Genomic DNA, 15,978 nt, shown 5'->3' on the forward strand with positions numbered 1-15,978 from the left:
GTGGGATCTGGGGCATGGTCAGTGCAGCACCAGACCAGACCAGAAGTGATGGGAGGGCCACATGGAGAACACAGAGTGGGCCTCAGCGCTCTGCAGCCGACACCATAGGCTCACTCTCCAGGTCCCGTGCACTCATACGCGTGGCTGCCATACATCCCACTCACTCGTCTCATTCCAGCAGGACCTCTTTTGGCTGAAAGTAACATGGCCCACACACACTGGCTTTAACAGGTAGGGTTTATTATACTGTGAGTTCTAGGAGGTAGGTGGCTGGGGACACTGGTTTAGCAGCTGCACGATGTCTGGTCAGGGGCAGCGATAGCACTGCTCCACCCTCACTGCCCCAGAGTAGGAATGCTGGAGGGGACCCAAGGATCCTGACAGACTGGCCCCGACCTTTCACTGACCAGGACTCTTAGTTACATGCCATTCCTGGACCACTCACTGCATTGGATTGTGACTGGCTCAGACTGGGTCAGGGAGAGCCCGTACGTACCTCCTACTCAATGGGTCTCTGACCACCACTGGAACGGTGGGGGTCTGTTAGGGAAGGGGACGGCTGCCTTCTGGGCCTTGGCCACCCAGACAACGCTCTTCTCTTTGAGCCAACAGTGAGGGAGCATAGGCTACAGTGCGGCTCTGGAGGCACACGGGACCTGACGTCGGCAACACACAGGGTGATTCTGCACGGGCCCCACACTGCTGCGTGAGTCCTCTCTGCTGGCCTCACAGGGGGACAGCCAGGCCAGCATGCCAGGCTGAGGGATGAGGGGTACTGGGTGGGGAGAAGGGCAGACCTCAGAGGGTACAGGACCACTCTAAGGGAGTGAGTTTGAATTTAATTCTGAGCACGATGGGAAGTCTGCAGAGTTTTGGGCAGGAACCAAACCTGATGTCTGTCTTTTCTGGGTGGAGAACGCTTGTCTGAAGTCAAAGGAGGAGGAGGGAGACGGGAAGTGTGTGGGAAAGCGGAAAATGCAGAGCTCTGGAAGGGGCAGAGGCAGGGCCCGGGGTCCATCTCAAGAGCTTACCTCCCCTGATCTGCACCTGGAATGTGCACCTCATCACCTGCCTTCAGACAGGCTTCTCCTAAGAGCCCACGGTCCGGTTATTGAGCCTCCAGGTACGCTTCCTCCAGGGGACACCTGGTGCTCACGGTGGCTTGGCAACTTCAGGGTCTTCTGCCCACCACACCTCACACCCACCCCACCCTGTTCCTGGCACACAAAAGCACTCAGCACAGCTCTGCATGAAGGGATACGCTCACACTCAGGACCCAAGCTTGCATGCACTAACACATACAATCACAAAGGTTGTGGGGCAGCTCCCGGAGGCAGGATGTTTGGGTTCAGATCCCAGCCCAACCTCTTACTGGCTGGGTGACCTCAGACAAGTCGCTGGATCGCTCCATGCCTCAGTTTCCTCATTTGTAACACGGGCAGAACAGCACCTACCTCGGGGTTATCGCGAGGATTAGAGGAATTATCACACCTGTAAGTACCAGCTGGTGTTATTAGCATTATCAGGTACAAACTGCCTCCACACACCCGCACCACAGCAGTCAACCATCGCGTGCCCGGGTCAGGCGAGGGGCCCCCCCTCCCCCGGCTGGCCTGCACCAGTGCTGTCAGGGCTGGGGCTCTGGGCAGTGGCAGCAGGATGGCCGGGGGGTGCAGCTGGGCTGACAGCAGATCTGCAGGGCAGGGTCCTCGCCCCGGGCCATCTGGCTGGGGCTGAAGGTCAAGGCAGCATCAAACTGGGCCTTAAGCAGCTGAAGCTGCTTTAGTGCCTGCAGCGCCTCGGGCGTGACCTCAGCCACGCCTCCCAGAAGGTTGTAGTTCTCACCAGGGTCCTCAGACAGGTCGAAGAGCAGCGGGGGCTCGTGGGCAGTCAGAGGACTAGAGGCGTGGCAGGCAGGGTCCGCAGTGGTGTCGCTGTGGGCAGAGCCTGGGGAGGGGGGGCATGTCTGTGCAAAGGGCAAGGGCGAGAGGAGGGACCAGGCTCTGGGGCAACAACAGGGTTGGCAGGGTTGGGGGAGAGGAAATTACCCTGGGTGAAGAAGTGCGCTTTGTACTTCCCACTCCGCACAGCAAAGACCCCGTGGACCTCGTCTGGGTAGGCCGAGTAGAAGAAGAGAGACTGCCGGGGGCTCTGGGGGCAAAGTCAGGGATCACAGCGTGGGCGGGGCCCTCCAGCACTGGTGTGCACGTACCCAGAGCCATCAGCCTGGGCCCCAGATGCGTTGCTGCCCCCTGGCCCACCCGGGAACACCACTGGCAGCACCACTTGGAGGCCACTCGCCAGAGGGTCTGTGGGGTGGAGCGGGGGGGCCGGGGTCTCAGCCTTGCTGGCCCTACCTTGCCTGTACCCAGCAGCAGGGGGCTGAGGTCAACACCGTCCAAGGTGACGTTGGGCAGAGGGGCCCCGGTCAGGGCTGCCAGGGTTGGCAGCAGGTCCAAGGAGCTGGCCAGCTCATGGGTCACACCTGGAGGCAGAGGATGACCGCTCCATGTGCCACCAGGGTGGGGGAAGTGGGGCCAGGGGTTCGTGGGGGGGGTGCCTAAGACTGACCGGGAGCGATGTGGCCTGGCCAGAAGGCCAAGGCAGGCTCTCGGACACCCCCCTCAAAGGTGGTCCCCTTCCCGCAGCGAAGAAGGCCAGAACAGCCGCCATGGGACATTCTCATGGTCTCAGGCCTGGGACACACAAGGAGGTCGTCAGTGACGGGGAGCTCAGTGACCCCTGGTGACCCCAGCCCCAGAGTTACATGCTATGCATAAAAACGGCCAGCGTGTGCCCGTCCCCTCTGTGTCCTGCCAAGACCAGCACGTGGCCCCTAGCCTCCCACGTGCCCTGTAGGTCACCGTGATACAGCCAGCATCTCCCCAGACACCCTTATCCTACCACGTCCTCAGCCAGTAGTCAGGATGGGAAGACCCCAGTGACCCGCGGCGAGGGACCAACCAGTATTTCCCCACCCCTTGCCCCCCTGTCAGCAAACCCATTGTCTGCAGTGAAGATGACCAGTGTCTCTCCGAGCAGCCCCAGGTCCCCCACTGCTGTCATCAGAGCCCCCACCGCTGCATCCAGTTCCATCAGGGAGTCCCCAAATGGCCCTCGGCCTGAGCGCCCCGAGAAGCTCTGCCCGCTGAACTGGGGGTAGTGGGTGTGCTGTGGGCAGAGACAGGAGTTAGCACTGGGTAGGAGTCAGGGGCAGCCCTGGGGGGTGGGTCAAGGTCACTCACGTGAGAGGCGTAGTACAGGAAAAATGGCCGGCCCTGGCGCTGGGCATCAGCCATGAGGTCACGGGCGAAAGCCACATAGCGGGCCTCAAGTCCAGGCAGCCAGGGGGGCTGTGCCTCCACGGACAGGTTGGCCAACAGCGGGATAGGGACCAGGCCCTGGTCACAGCTGCCATCACAGGGGGTGGATGGCGGAAAGCAGGTCAGGTTCTGGCAAGGGCCCTGGCGGAGCAGTTCCATTGAGGAGTCTGGGCTGTGGGGTGGGGCTCAAGGGGTCAAGGGGAAGGGGATTGTTAGGAGGTAGGTAGGAGGGTGTCTGAGGGCCCTGGAGGTTCCTACCTGATCATGGGAGTATGGGATGCCCAGGAATCGATGGAAGCCCTGGTGGGGGGGCAGAAAGGCCCCCTCAGGCCCCACCCCAAGGTGCCACTTGCCAGCTATCCCTGTGAGGTAGCCCCGGGCAGCCAGGACCTCAGCCAGGGTCACCTCCTCCAGGGGCAGACCCCCTCGGGAGCTGGGCTCCAGAACTCCAGGGTACAGGCCCATCCGAACTGGGAGTCGGCCGGTCAGGAGGGCAGCCCTATAGGACAAGTCACAGACTCCGTGAGACAGAGAGAAACTAAGGCTGAAGTGGACATGTGGAGGAGGAAAGACAGGGGAGAAAGATCGAGAAACGTGAACTTCTCCAAAGAGACAGAGCCTTTTGCCTCCCCCACAGGAGCCCAGAGTGAATTTGGGAGATGCTGTATGGGCTCCCCTGGCCCCCTCACTTACCGGGAGGGTGTGCATAGAGATACGGGCACATAGAAGTCGGTGAAGCGCAGCCCCCCCGCGGCCAGCTGGTCCAGGTTGGGGGTGGTGGAGCTAGGATGCCCGTAGGAGCCCAGGTCCCCATATCCCAGGTCATCAGCAAAGATCAGCATGATGTTAGGTGGGCCAGCAGTGGCCAGGTCTATGGCGAAGGCCAGAGCGAGGGCCCACAGTACCACCATGGCACACAGCACAGATGGGCCTATCACAAGAGACCCTTGGGAAGGAAAGCAAACTGGCTCCAGAGAGCTCTAACCCAAGACCCCTAGATCCAAGCACTATCTTCCCCTGAGAACCCAGATCTCGGTACTATCCTCCCCTGAGACTCCAGGCACTGTCTCTCCTGAGACCCCAAATCCAGGCGCTATCTTTCCCCTGAGACCCCAGATCCAGGTACTATGCTCCTCTGAGACCCCAGGCACTACCTCTCCCCTGAGACCCCAGACCCAGGCACTATCCCCCTCTTGAGACCCCAGACCCAAATACTCCCGGACCCAGATAACTCCCTTCCTGAAGTCCCAGAGGACTTCCGGACTTTCCGGAGACCCCTGACCCCAACAGAACCCAGGAGACCGTAACCTGGGATATAACTCCCTGGAGACCCTCGGGGACCAGGACACCTGATTCTCAGGCGACCTGACCCTCTTCACCAGAGGTCGCAGGCTCAGGCTCGTGGTCAGAGACAGAAGTCACATGACACTGACCCGCGGGATCTGGCGCGGCTGGACGAAGGCAGTACCCGGCGGAGGAGAGGCGGGTCGGGACCGCTGGCAGCAGTGCCCTCCGCGGGCGCTTCCGCCTCGGCCCCGCCCCGCCCCCGGTCCCCGCCCCCCGCCCCGCGTCCCGTGACCCTCTGCGCGCGGCGGCCGGGGACCTCGCGGGGCGGGGACGGGGCGGGGCCTCGCGGGGCGGGGACGGGGCGGGGCCTGCTCACGCTAAGACGCGCTCCGGGTTCGGCTTCGGGTCGGGGTCGGGGTCCGCGTCTGGGGCGCGGGGCGCGTACTCGGTCCCCCTCTGCACCCCGAGGCCGTTGGCGGGGTTGGCGCGGGTCAGTCTGGGGCGGCGCGCGGGTACGGGCGGGGCGAGGCCCCCAAACTCCGGGACTGGGAGACTCGGGGTCCTTTTTGAAAGGACCCGAGCACCTGGGTGTTGTGGGCATCGCTGGATGAGCAAAGCGAAATGAAAGCCGCGGAGTCAACCGTCTGCTGCTGACTTTTCCTTCAACGTTACTTTTGGTGCTTTTTCGAAACACGAGATTGCAAATTCTTTCAGACCCTTTCCCCTCCGTGCATGTGTCTGCGTGTCAGTGTGTGTGTGTGTGTGTGTGTGTGTGTGTGTGTGTGTGTGTGTGTGGTGTATGTGTGTGGTGTGTGTGCATGTCTGGGTGTCGGGTCTGGCCTGCCTCCCGCTTACACACTGGGAAGAACCTGTCTGCGGAGATGACTAAGCTCCATCACTGGATCGCCTTGGACAGATGACTTCACCTTTTTGCTCCCCAGTTGGTTTAGCTGTCTCAGTGAGAGGGAGCGTCCGAAGAAGGCTAGGCGGGTGTCACTGGGTGTAGTAATGGGGGCCCCCCAGCCAGCAGTTGCCCCCCGACTGCCAAGGGCAGCCTTCCAGCCTCAGGTTCCCCCACAAACTCATGTCATCCTTGTGGGACCTCTGGCCTAAGGAAGACTAGGACCTGGGTTTCCGGTTGGGGAGGCTTTCTGTGCTTCCTGACCCTGGAGCCAGCGGGACAGTGGATAGGGCCCTGGCTCGGCCTCTGGGGACTGGGGTGGGGGACCAGAACACAGCTTCCTTCCACTGGAGCCCAGCCGCCATGAAACGTAAAAGCTCAAGACCGGGGAGGGTGTGGGGGAGCAAAACTGAAAGGGTAAGAACTCTCAGAGATGCGGCTGGACACTGGGTTGGGGTCAAGGCTCTGCTGACGTTGTGGGGAAAGGAAGGGGCCAGTCTCTGGCCACCCATCCCCTTGGTGGCACATTCCAGGGTGGTTTCTGGGCCTTTGCGTGGGAGCGGTATGGGGTCCGGTGGCCAGGACAGAAAGTTTTTCCATGGCCCAGAAATCTTTGAACCTGTAATTGGAGCTATCACAGCTGGTCGGCGCTGTGAATCGGAGTTTAAAAGGAGTCGACCAAAAGCACTTTCTTCCCTTTTAACTGCAAGCTGGGAACTACCCCAGGCAGCTGAGGACCTGCCCTTATTCTTGGGAAGAGCCTGCCTGTGGTTGTAATGTTATGCAAATGACTGGCACTTTCCCTGTGGTTTCCGGAGGCTGCTCAGGTGTGCGCACACGGGACCGCTGAGCCAGCCCAGCCCTGACCTCTAGGTAGGGGGAAGGTCTGTGTGCTACCAGCTATGTTTGTTCAAAGCCAAGCCTCTGCAGGCGTCTGAGTCTTTTGGAGATGTGAGTTCTTTTTTGGCATTGCTGCAGGAGCTGGCAGGAGGGTCAGCTTGGGATAGAGCCCTGATGGGGGGCAGCCTGCCAGCGCGCAGGAAGTGGCTCTGGACGCCTGGGACATTGCTAATTTGGAACTGACGCCCACAGTTAGGAGAGGGGCCTTGCAGTGAGTGGTGCTGGTCTTGTCTTTCTGTACCTAGGGATAAGAGGCCTCCATCTCCTGGGCCTGCGTGGGGTGGGTGGGGTGGGGGAGCGGCTTCAAGTGCGAACACCCAAGCTTGTATGAAGGAATTTTGTGGTGGTTTCTGGGACTGGCTGACTGTCGGGCCCCGGACACCGGAGGCCATCTGTGCAGGCTCCTTGCCCTCAGCTGTCGCTGTTCCCGTTTGCTTCCCCGCAGCCACCCTGAGGTAGTGTGATTGGTCCTAGTTCCAGAAGGGCACTGCTGGTGGGTGCATGTCTCAACCAAGGGGCTGAGCTTTGGTTTGCTTGACCAAACTTTAGTCAGGCCCCTGAACCTTCTTCTAGGCCCATCTGCTAAACCCAGTTTTAGCAAGAACCCTCCCCCACCACCCCCAGCTGATGTCTGATCACCTGGCCTGTCTGGCAAGAATCCTGGTAGATGGGTTTAGCCAGAACCCCTCTCACCCCTGATTGCTTCTTCTTAGTGACTTTCTGTCTACTGGCCCCCTCCTACCCTTTGGCTATTGTAGGTCAAATTTTCCTTGACCCTCATAGGGTCCCTGGCTGGGTCTGAAAATTAAACGGACAAAGACAGATTAACTGGAGAAGCCCACACATTTGTTTAATTTTATAAGTTTTACCTGACATGGGAGACTTCATACGGAAACGATCCAAAGAAACAGTTAAACTTGAGTATTTTCTGCTACGTTTGATGAAGACTGGACAGCTGTGGAGGAATACGACAGGTTAAGGAGTATGAGGTTAGTATAGTAAACTGAGGAAACTCAGCAAGGCCAGTTTGTTGGGATTCTTTCCTTTGTATGTGGCATAAGGATGCTCCTTTTCTCCTGGCATAGGGAGGGTACCTCTCACAGGAAGGTTTGATGGCCTGTTTCAGGGGGGAAGGGAGAGAGAGGTCAGAGTGACCGTCTCAGTTCTGCTGTTTTCTCAAATACCTTCAGCTTCAAATATTCATTTTGCTAAAGTGTCGTACTTTGGGGTAGCATGTTCTGAACCCTATCACTATCAGGTCCCACTTGCCCATGCTGTAATCAGAGTTGAGCCCCTGCCACATAATTTTATCACAGTGGTCTGGGTACCTACTGAGATGGTCCTGAATAAATGAAGTCTGCTTTGCCACTTTCTTTAATTGGTTAAATGTATTCTTTAAAAAACAAACAAACTGTAGTTAGCTACCATACAGTGTTATATTAGCCTCAGATATACAAGATAGTGATCTAACAATTCTTTTTTTTTAGTGTTAATTTATGTATTTATTTTTATTTATTTATTTATTTTTTGTTTATTTATGTATTTAGACAGGAAGAGAAAGTGTGAGCAGGGGAGGGGCAGAGAGAGAGGGAGACAGAATCCCAAGCACGCTTCACGGGCTCATCATGACCTGAGGCTAAATCAAGAGTTGGTTGCTTAAGTGACTGAGACACCCAGAACCCCTAACAATTCTTTAAAAAATGTTTTTAGGGGCGTCCTGGTGGCTCAGTCAGTTGAGCGTCTGACTCTTGATTTAGGCTCAGGTCATGATCTCACATTTTGTGGGTTCGAGTCCCACATCGGGCTCTGTGCTGACAGGGTGGAGTCTGCTTGGGATTCCTTCTCTCTCTCTCTCTCTGCCCCTCCCCTCTCTCAACATAAATGAATAAGCTTAATTTTTTTTTAATTTTAGAGAGACAGAGTGTGAGCAGGGGAGAAGGGCAGAGAGAGAGCGAGAACCTCCATGCTGAGTGTGGAGCCTGATGCGGGGCTCAATCTCACAACCTTGGGATTATGACCTGAGCTGAAATCAAGAGTCAGATGCTTAACTGACTGAGCCACCCGGGCACCCCAGTGACCCAACAAATCTATACATCACCCAGTGCTCATCATTATAAGTGCATTCTTAATTCCACCCATCCCACCTACCTCCCCTCTGGTAACTATCAGTGTGTTTTCTATAGTTAAAAGACTATTTCTTGGTTTGTCTCTTTTTTATTTTTTTGTTTCTTAAATTCTACACCTGAGTGACATCATATGGTATTTGTCTTTGACTCATTTCTTTTTTTGTTTTTCTTTCTTTATTTATGAGGGGGCGGGCAGGGGCAGAGAGGGGAGGACAGAGGATCCAAAGCAGGCTCTGCACTGACAGCAGTGAGCCCGATGTGGGTCTCAAACTTACGAACCACGAGATCACGACCCGAGCCAAAGTTGGATGCTCAACAGACTGAGCCACCCAGGCGCCCCTCTGACTGACTCATTTCACTCAGCATTATACCCTCTAGCTCCATCCATGTTGTTGCAAAAAGCAAGATTTCATTCCTTTTTATGGCTGAGTAATATTCCATTATATATATCCCACCAGCTATATAATATATAATATCTACATATCTATATCTATATGTATATATATCCCACATCTTCTTTATCTGTTTGTCAGTGGACATAGGTTACTTCCATAATTTGGCATTGTGAATAATGTTGCCATAAACAAAAATGTACGTATATCTTTTTGAATTGGTGTTTTCTTATTCTTTGAGTAGGGGAATTACTGGATCATATGGTGTTTCTACTTTTAACTTTTCGAGGAACCTCATACTGTTTTCCATGGTGGCTGCACCCCGCCAACTGCTTACCCACCAACTGCTTACCATTTTAACAAGTGTCATGAATAATTCTTTCTTTTTTTTCTCACTGTTTTTATTTATTTTTGAGAGGGACAGAGAGACAGAGTGTGAGCAGGGGAGGGGCAGAGAGAGAGAGGGAGACACAGAATCTGAAGCAGGCTCCAGGCTCTGAGCTGTCAGCACAGAGCCCGACACAGGGCCTGAGCCCACGAGCCGTGAGATCATGACCTGAGCTGAAGTTGGATGTTTAACCGACTGCGCCATCCAGGCGCCCCCAAATAATTCTCTAACAAGGTGCTGACTGGGAGGTTCTCATGGCATCCACTGGAATGGAGCGGGAGGCAGGAGGGCTCCCAGGAAGGGGGTGCTGTTCTGGGCAAATAGGAGAGGGGTGCCCAGGAGTGCTGTGGCTGGCATGAAGTGGTATAGCTTTGGATGGCGCTGTCCCTCGGCCCCCTGCCCTTGGCATCTTCTAGTCTTGCACCTCTGACCTTGCTCCTCCCTATCTGAAATTCTTGACCTTGTATCAGCATGGCTGGCTCCCACGTCCTTCAGGTCCATTGGGGTTTCTCTTTCAGTGAGGCTTTCCCTGGTGTCTGAGCTCCCTCTCCCACCCCTCTGTCTAGTTGTGAGCTGCTGCCCTTGGCCTCTGTTGGTGGGGGAATAAGCTAATTGACACAGGCAAGGCTTAGCCTCAGCTGGCATGTAGCAAATCTGTATTATTATTCTTACCATTATTGTCCTTATGTAGTGGTGCCTGGCCAGGACTATGAGGACTTTGGCAGGGAGGGTCTTTCACAGGGGCCACAGGGGGCTAGGGAAGATAAGGCTTATCTGGGTGACAACAAGGTGGAGAGACGAAGACAACTTGCATCCTTAATGCCTGAGACCACTTCAAAGATCCACTCAGGGCAGGAAGGAGAATCACCACACTAGTCACACTAGATACAAAACAACCTCTGGTTACAGATCACTTATCCGTGAATGACACTCAGCTGGGCTAGTGACTGGTTTCAGAACAAATTATGCCATCAGTAAAGTTCATCAGATCATTGCATGTGCATATTTCATCAGGAATGATGATTTCTTCCCAGAAGGAAGTTCTGCACAGACCAGGTGGGGGACAACTTTTCCTTGCCAATGCTTCCAAGGAACTAGATGAAGCTCAGAATGAACATCTTCCAGAGCAGATCCAATACTTAGCAGCAGACTCTAGACCCCATGTGTATGGCAGCTGGGACACCCACTGCCTGGTGCAGGTCTGGCTGTGGGGCTGGGAGGCAGCTGCTCCTGCACGGGTCCATGGGCTTGAGGGGGATAAGGTTGATGTGTGAACTTCTCAGTTGGTCATAGTGTAGCCTTTCAGAGCAAGACAGGGGCAATTTAATGTAAACACAGGAACAGAACACTTAGGCACCAAGATAATTGCACCATTTTGCACATCTTCTGCAAAGTCCTGATGGATGGATATTGGAGGAAGATGACCCTAAAGCCGGTGGGACTGACAGTGAGCATCGGTTCTGGATCTGAGGGGCTGGGATGGTGTCGACTGTGCACTAGTAATTAAAACCAGGCCTCACACTGGCCCATGTGATGGAGTTGAGATGCTGCAAACTCCTTGGTTTAATGGTGTTGAAAAACAAAATTCAACAGAATAAATTTAAAGATCTAATGATCTTTGTTCAGTGATTCTTGGATGGGGCAGTATCCGATCCAGTAAGTAGAAAGGAGCTCCAAGGAACTGTACAAAATGGAAGGATTTTATAGGCAGAAGGAAGGGGGACAAGGAAGTTAAAAGAGTGGAATGCTTTAGGTAAGGTCACCTTTCCTTAGGGAAGGCAAGGGGTCTTATCATGCAGATGATCTCACTGTGCTGACTAGGAAATTGCAGATTCATTGGTTTGAAATTCCACTCCTGGGAGAGGCTGAAACTGCCATTAGGTTAGGTGATAAGTCTTGCTGGGGCTTAGCAAAAGTGACTCCATCTTGGGGCCTGCTGTTTCTTTTGAGCAATGGAGAAAAAGGCATCCAAAGACTGAGACAGGAAGGTATTGTGCTTGAATTGCTCAGTTGTCCCCTAAGTGTGTCCTCTGAGGGGGCCTGGAGGACACCCTGTCAACAAGACATTAAGGAGTGTAGTTTGGAGTAGACAGGGGAACAGCAACACCCTTGAAAGGTTCTGGGAAAGTTGGCTGCTGTAGGGAGGAAAAGGAACAAGGTGAAGAGATATTGGGGTGGCAGAGGCTACATGGCCAGGCAGATGTGGTTATCATGATGATCAAACAAAATGGTGTGGACTCAGAGAACATTGCCTCATTGCCTTGGAGTCACCCTCCAGGACACAAACAGAGGGCAGTGCCAGTGGAGGCTTGGGTGGTGGTGGAAAGACCCTGGGTCTCAGGAACTGGCCTGTATTGACTCACAATGCAGGAAAGTCCCTCCAGCTCCTCTTCCAATTCCTGGACATGAGTCATTCAGAGACCTTGAGCCTTCTGCCAGAGGGAAAGACCTGGCGGAAACACCCGAGGCCATGCAAAGTCTTCCCTGTGGCCTCCCCTGCAGGGAGGTGCAAACTTTTGCCCAGATTGCCATGCACTGGCGAGTGGGGCAGGGGGTGGGCTGGGGAGGGACACTTGAGGTTTTCAGGGATTGTTAGGTACTGATTCTGAGCTAATGCCAGACACTCTGATGCCTCCAAAGTCTACTGATCAGCAGGGTGCTTTGGAGGTCAGGTGAGATATGCATTCTGGACCAGTTCATCTTACAATGGACACAGTGAATATGTGACTTTATCTTGTATTAATTTCCCCAGTTCTCAAAATATATTGAGCAGCCAATGTAACACTATTTGCTGGTCCAGGCAAGGACTTCCAAGGCAGGAAGCCCATATGGGTCATTGGGAGGCCTCTAGGGCTCCCCCCTTATATCAGTTGAGGAAACATCAGCCACATTGATAACTGAATCTCCAAGTCTCAGAGACTTAATGCAACAGATGTTTATTTCTTGTTCACAGAAAGTCAAGTTTACAATATTGGCAGGGACTGGGGAGTCTCTGCTCCATACAGTCATTTAGGGACCAGGGCAAACGAAAGGCTGCCATTCTCAAAATGTGGATTTAAGGTCATCTTTTTTTTTTTTAATTTTTTTAACGTTTATTTATTTTTGAGACAGAGAGAGACAAAGCATGAACAGGGGAGGGGCAGAGAGAGAGGGAGACACAGAATCTGAAACAGGCTCCAGGCTCTGAGCTGTCAGCACAGAGCCCGACGCGGGGCTCGAACTCACGGACCGTGAGATCATGACCTGGGCTGAAGCTGGACGCATAACCAACCAAGCCACCCAGGCGCCCCTTAAGGTCATCTTTAATGCCTGGATCCTGGATGCCTACACCCAGCAAGCAGAAGGGTGAAGAGAAAGCATGCAGGCTTGAGCAGGAGGTATTTACAGGTCAGGCCTAGAGCAGCACATATCATTTCTACCCAGATCAGTTCCAGAACTCTGTGACATGGCCCGACCTAGATACAAAAGAGGCCGAGAGGTGTGGACTATTGGTGTTGGGGCACCAGCTTTTTGACATCTCAGTTTGCCAACTGTGGCAAAAAAGAGTAACTCCTTAGGAGACCAGTTCTATGGTGCTGCTGGGGGAGAGTATATCTCTAGAAGTTCAGACTAGATGCTTCTCTTTCAGTCCTTCCAATGACTTTGTAGGCACTAATTCCGGTATTAAATCCTTCTCTGCTCTAATTAGCTGTACACAAGTCTATAATCTACATCCAAACTCTAGCTTTTACAGTCAGTGAGATCAGAGGTAACTTAAGTGAAAGGCTACTTTTCAAAAAAGAGAAATAAAAGATTTTGTAACAATTTTACCACAGGATGGAAATAAAATCTTTCCTCAGAATTCATGAAGTATAGACTACCTTCAAATGAGTGTGTGTTTTAAATCTAGACTACCTGGGTGGTTTGGGATTGAGTTGAAGTGGTTATAGTTTGGCAGCATTGGGGCACCTAGCAGGAGCAAATGCAAATCATCAGTCTGAACTCAATTTCTCCAGGTTCCCACAGGTTGGATTAGCCAAACATGAGATCACAATCTAAAATCACAAACCATATAAGTATGCTAAAAATGTTCACAGAGAAAAAGCAGTTGAAAACCTAAGTAAGAGATGAGAAACAATCAGAAAAGATCAGAAAAAAACAGGGAAAGGGAAAGAATCTGATAGATCTGAAAATGAACAGAATATAACTTTAGAAAACTGTAATTGAAATTTCAGTGGGCAGATTAAATAGCAAACTAGACACAGCTGAGAATTATTGAACTAGAAGATGGGCCTACAGAAATTACCCAGAATGCAAAATAGATTAGGAGATGAGAATATTTCAGAACAAGAGGGTCTAACATATTTAAAAATTTTTAATCTTTAAAAAAATTTCACACTTTACAGTTTCATTAGATATATTCACAATCTTGTGGGAATCATTACCATTGTCCATTTCCAGAACTTTTTTATCATATAAAACAGAAACTCTGTACTGTTTAAATAACAACAACCTAGTCTCTCCTTCCCCAGCCACTGGTAACCTCTAGTCTGCCATCCGTTTCTATGAATTTTCCTATTTGAGATACCTCATACGAGTGATCATATAATCGTTGTCCTTTTATGCATGGCTTATTTCACTTCATGTTTTCAAGGTTCATCCATGAGATCTAACATATTTTTTAATAGAGGATACCAAGGAGACACAACATTAAAAAAGATAAAAGTAGTGAATTTCCAGATTTGATGAAAGATATAACCCCTAAATTTGGGAATCATAACAAATCCCAAATAGGACAACTAAAACTAAAATAACACCTACACATATATTGAAATTGAATTATATTAAAGACAATAGGTTCTTAAAAGCATCCAGAAAGAATAATCTACAGAATAAATAACTTAAAACAGCATATATTTCAATGTCAACATAGAACCCAGATGACAACAGCATAGGAGGTTTAAAACGTGGAGTGTACATAACTGTTAACCTAGAATTGTATACGCAGGGTGACAGATTGCTAGCTGCCTATTCTAATATCCATCATGTTTTCTTCCTTATTAACAGAGCCCCGATTTTGTAGGGGATCAACAATGTGTTCACCTAAGAAAGGACTTCACTTCCTAGGCTCACTTGCAGCCAGACTCAGTTCTAGCCAATGAGATGAAGCAGAGTCATCAAGCAAGATTTCAAAAAAGTTCCTTAACAAGGTCAGACATCTGTTCATGGTGAAAACTCTGCAAATGATGGCTAGAAGAGGACCTTCTAAATCTGATAAAGGCCACCTCCAAAAAAACGTTCAGGTAACATCGTACTTAATGGTGAAATATCAAACATTTCCTCCTATGACAGAAAAACCAGGGTGCTTGCTCTTACCACTTTTATATAACACTGTACTGGTGGTCCTAGCCATTGCAACAAGGCAAGAAAAAGAAATAAAAGGCCTGACAACTCAAAAGGAGAAAATATTTTGCTATTTGCTGTTGACCTGATTCTTTATGTAGAAAATCCTAAGGAACCCATAAAAATGCTATTAGGAGAAACCGGGTGGCTCAGTTGGTTAAGTATCCAGCTTCGGTTCAGGTCATGATCTCACAGTTTGTGAGTCTGAGCCCCATGTCGGGCTTTGCACTAATAGCTTAGAGCCTGCTTCGGATTCTCTGTCTCCCTCTCTCTCTGCCCCTCCCCGCCTCTCTCTCTCAAAAAATAAATAAATAAATATTAAAAAAAATAAAGATGCTATTAGAACTAAGTGAATTTAACAATTTTACAAACTACAAAGTTTATATAAAAAAATCAGTTGTATTTGTGTATACTAGCAATAAACAATTATAAAATAAAATTAGAAACAAAGTAAATAAACAAAGGAAAAAAGAGACCAACAAAAAACAAGAGTCCTAACTGTAGAGAGCAAATTGATGGATACCAGAAGGGAAGACTGTAGGGGGATGGGTGAAATAGGTGACAGGGATTAAGAGTACACTTATCACAATGAGCACTGAGTAATGTATAGAATTAGTGAATCACTATATTATACACATGAAATTAATATAACACTACATGCTAAAAATAATAATAATGAATTCTAAAAATAAAGAAGTGAAATTAAATTTTCATTTGCAATAATGTGAAATAACAAAATTCTTAGGAATAAATGTGACAAAAATGTGTAAGAACTTTACACTGAAAACTACTAAGCTTTGCTGAGAATTGCTGAGATAAATTAAGGACGACCAAAATAAATGAGGGGATTTACTGTGCTTAAACATTGGGATATTCAATATTGTTAAGAATCCATTCTTTCTAGATATATATTTTAAATGTTTATTTATTTTTGAAGAGGGGACAGAGAGAAGATCTGAAGCGGGCTCTGTGCTGACAGCAGAGAGAGCCTGAAGTGGGGTTCCAACTCATGAACCACGAGATCATGACCTGAGCTGAAATCAGACGCCTAACTGATTGAGCCACCTGGGTGCCCCTTTTCTAGATATATTTATAGATGTAATGCAATATCAGTCAAATTCCTATCAGGTTTTAAAAAAATTTTTGTAGACATTGACAAGTTGATTCTAAAATTTATACAGAAATGAAAATGACCTGGAATAGCCAACAAGATTAAAACAGAACAAAGTTGTAGGGTTTATACTACTTGATTTCAAGACTTTATAGAAATTAAGACAAT

At 50.6% G+C, this 15,978-nt stretch overlaps 1 protein-coding gene across 5 annotated transcripts; it reads right to left on the bottom strand.

Moving 5' to 3' along the window:
* Nucleotides 1–217: 217 nt before the first annotated feature.
* ARSA (arylsulfatase A) lies at nucleotides 218–4,862 on the bottom strand. Of its 5 annotated transcripts, none has more exons than XM_030321020.1 (9): nucleotides 4,757–4,862; nucleotides 4,017–4,254; nucleotides 3,582–3,822; nucleotides 3,246–3,464; nucleotides 3,002–3,171; nucleotides 2,572–2,696; nucleotides 2,358–2,485; nucleotides 2,049–2,151; nucleotides 218–1,947 (listed from the first exon to the last, which is right to left on the bottom strand). In XM_030321020.1, exons 2-9 carry the CDS (start codon nucleotides 4,232–4,234, stop codon nucleotides 1,628–1,630), a joined length of 1,524 nt encoding a protein of 507 aa, XP_030176880.1. In that variant the 5' UTR covers nucleotides 4,235–4,254; nucleotides 4,757–4,862; the 3' UTR covers nucleotides 218–1,627. The 5 variants fall into 5 exon arrangements, with proteins under 5 accessions (XP_030176880.1, XP_030176882.1, XP_030176878.1 ...); XM_030321022.1 differs by having other exon boundaries at nucleotides 4,017–4,269; XM_030321018.1 differs by having other exon boundaries at nucleotides 4,017–4,269; nucleotides 4,673–4,862.
* Nucleotides 4,863–15,978: the final 11,116 nt, after the last annotated feature.

Source organism: Lynx canadensis, chromosome B4 (genome assembly GCF_007474595.2).
Source record: "Lynx canadensis isolate LIC74 chromosome B4, mLynCan4.pri.v2, whole genome shotgun sequence".
Lineage (NCBI taxonomy): Eukaryota > Metazoa > Chordata > Mammalia > Carnivora > Felidae > Lynx > Lynx canadensis.

What these genes read in the sequence shown, in the direction of transcription:
- ARSA (XM_030321020.1), bottom strand. Translation starts at nt 4,234, where the DNA reads ATGGTGGTACTGTGGGCCCTCGCTCTGGCCTTCGCCATAGACCTGGCC. An exon ending in TCCTGTACTACGCCTCTCAC is followed by an intron (nt 3,172 to 3,245) that starts GTGAGTGACCTT and finishes CTCTGCCCACAG; the next exon opens with CACACCCACTACCCCCAGTT. An exon ending in GCCAGGCCACATCGCTCCCG is followed by an intron (nt 2,486 to 2,571) that starts GTCAGTCTTAGG and finishes CTCTGCCTCCAG; the next exon opens with GTGTGACCCATGAGCTGGCC.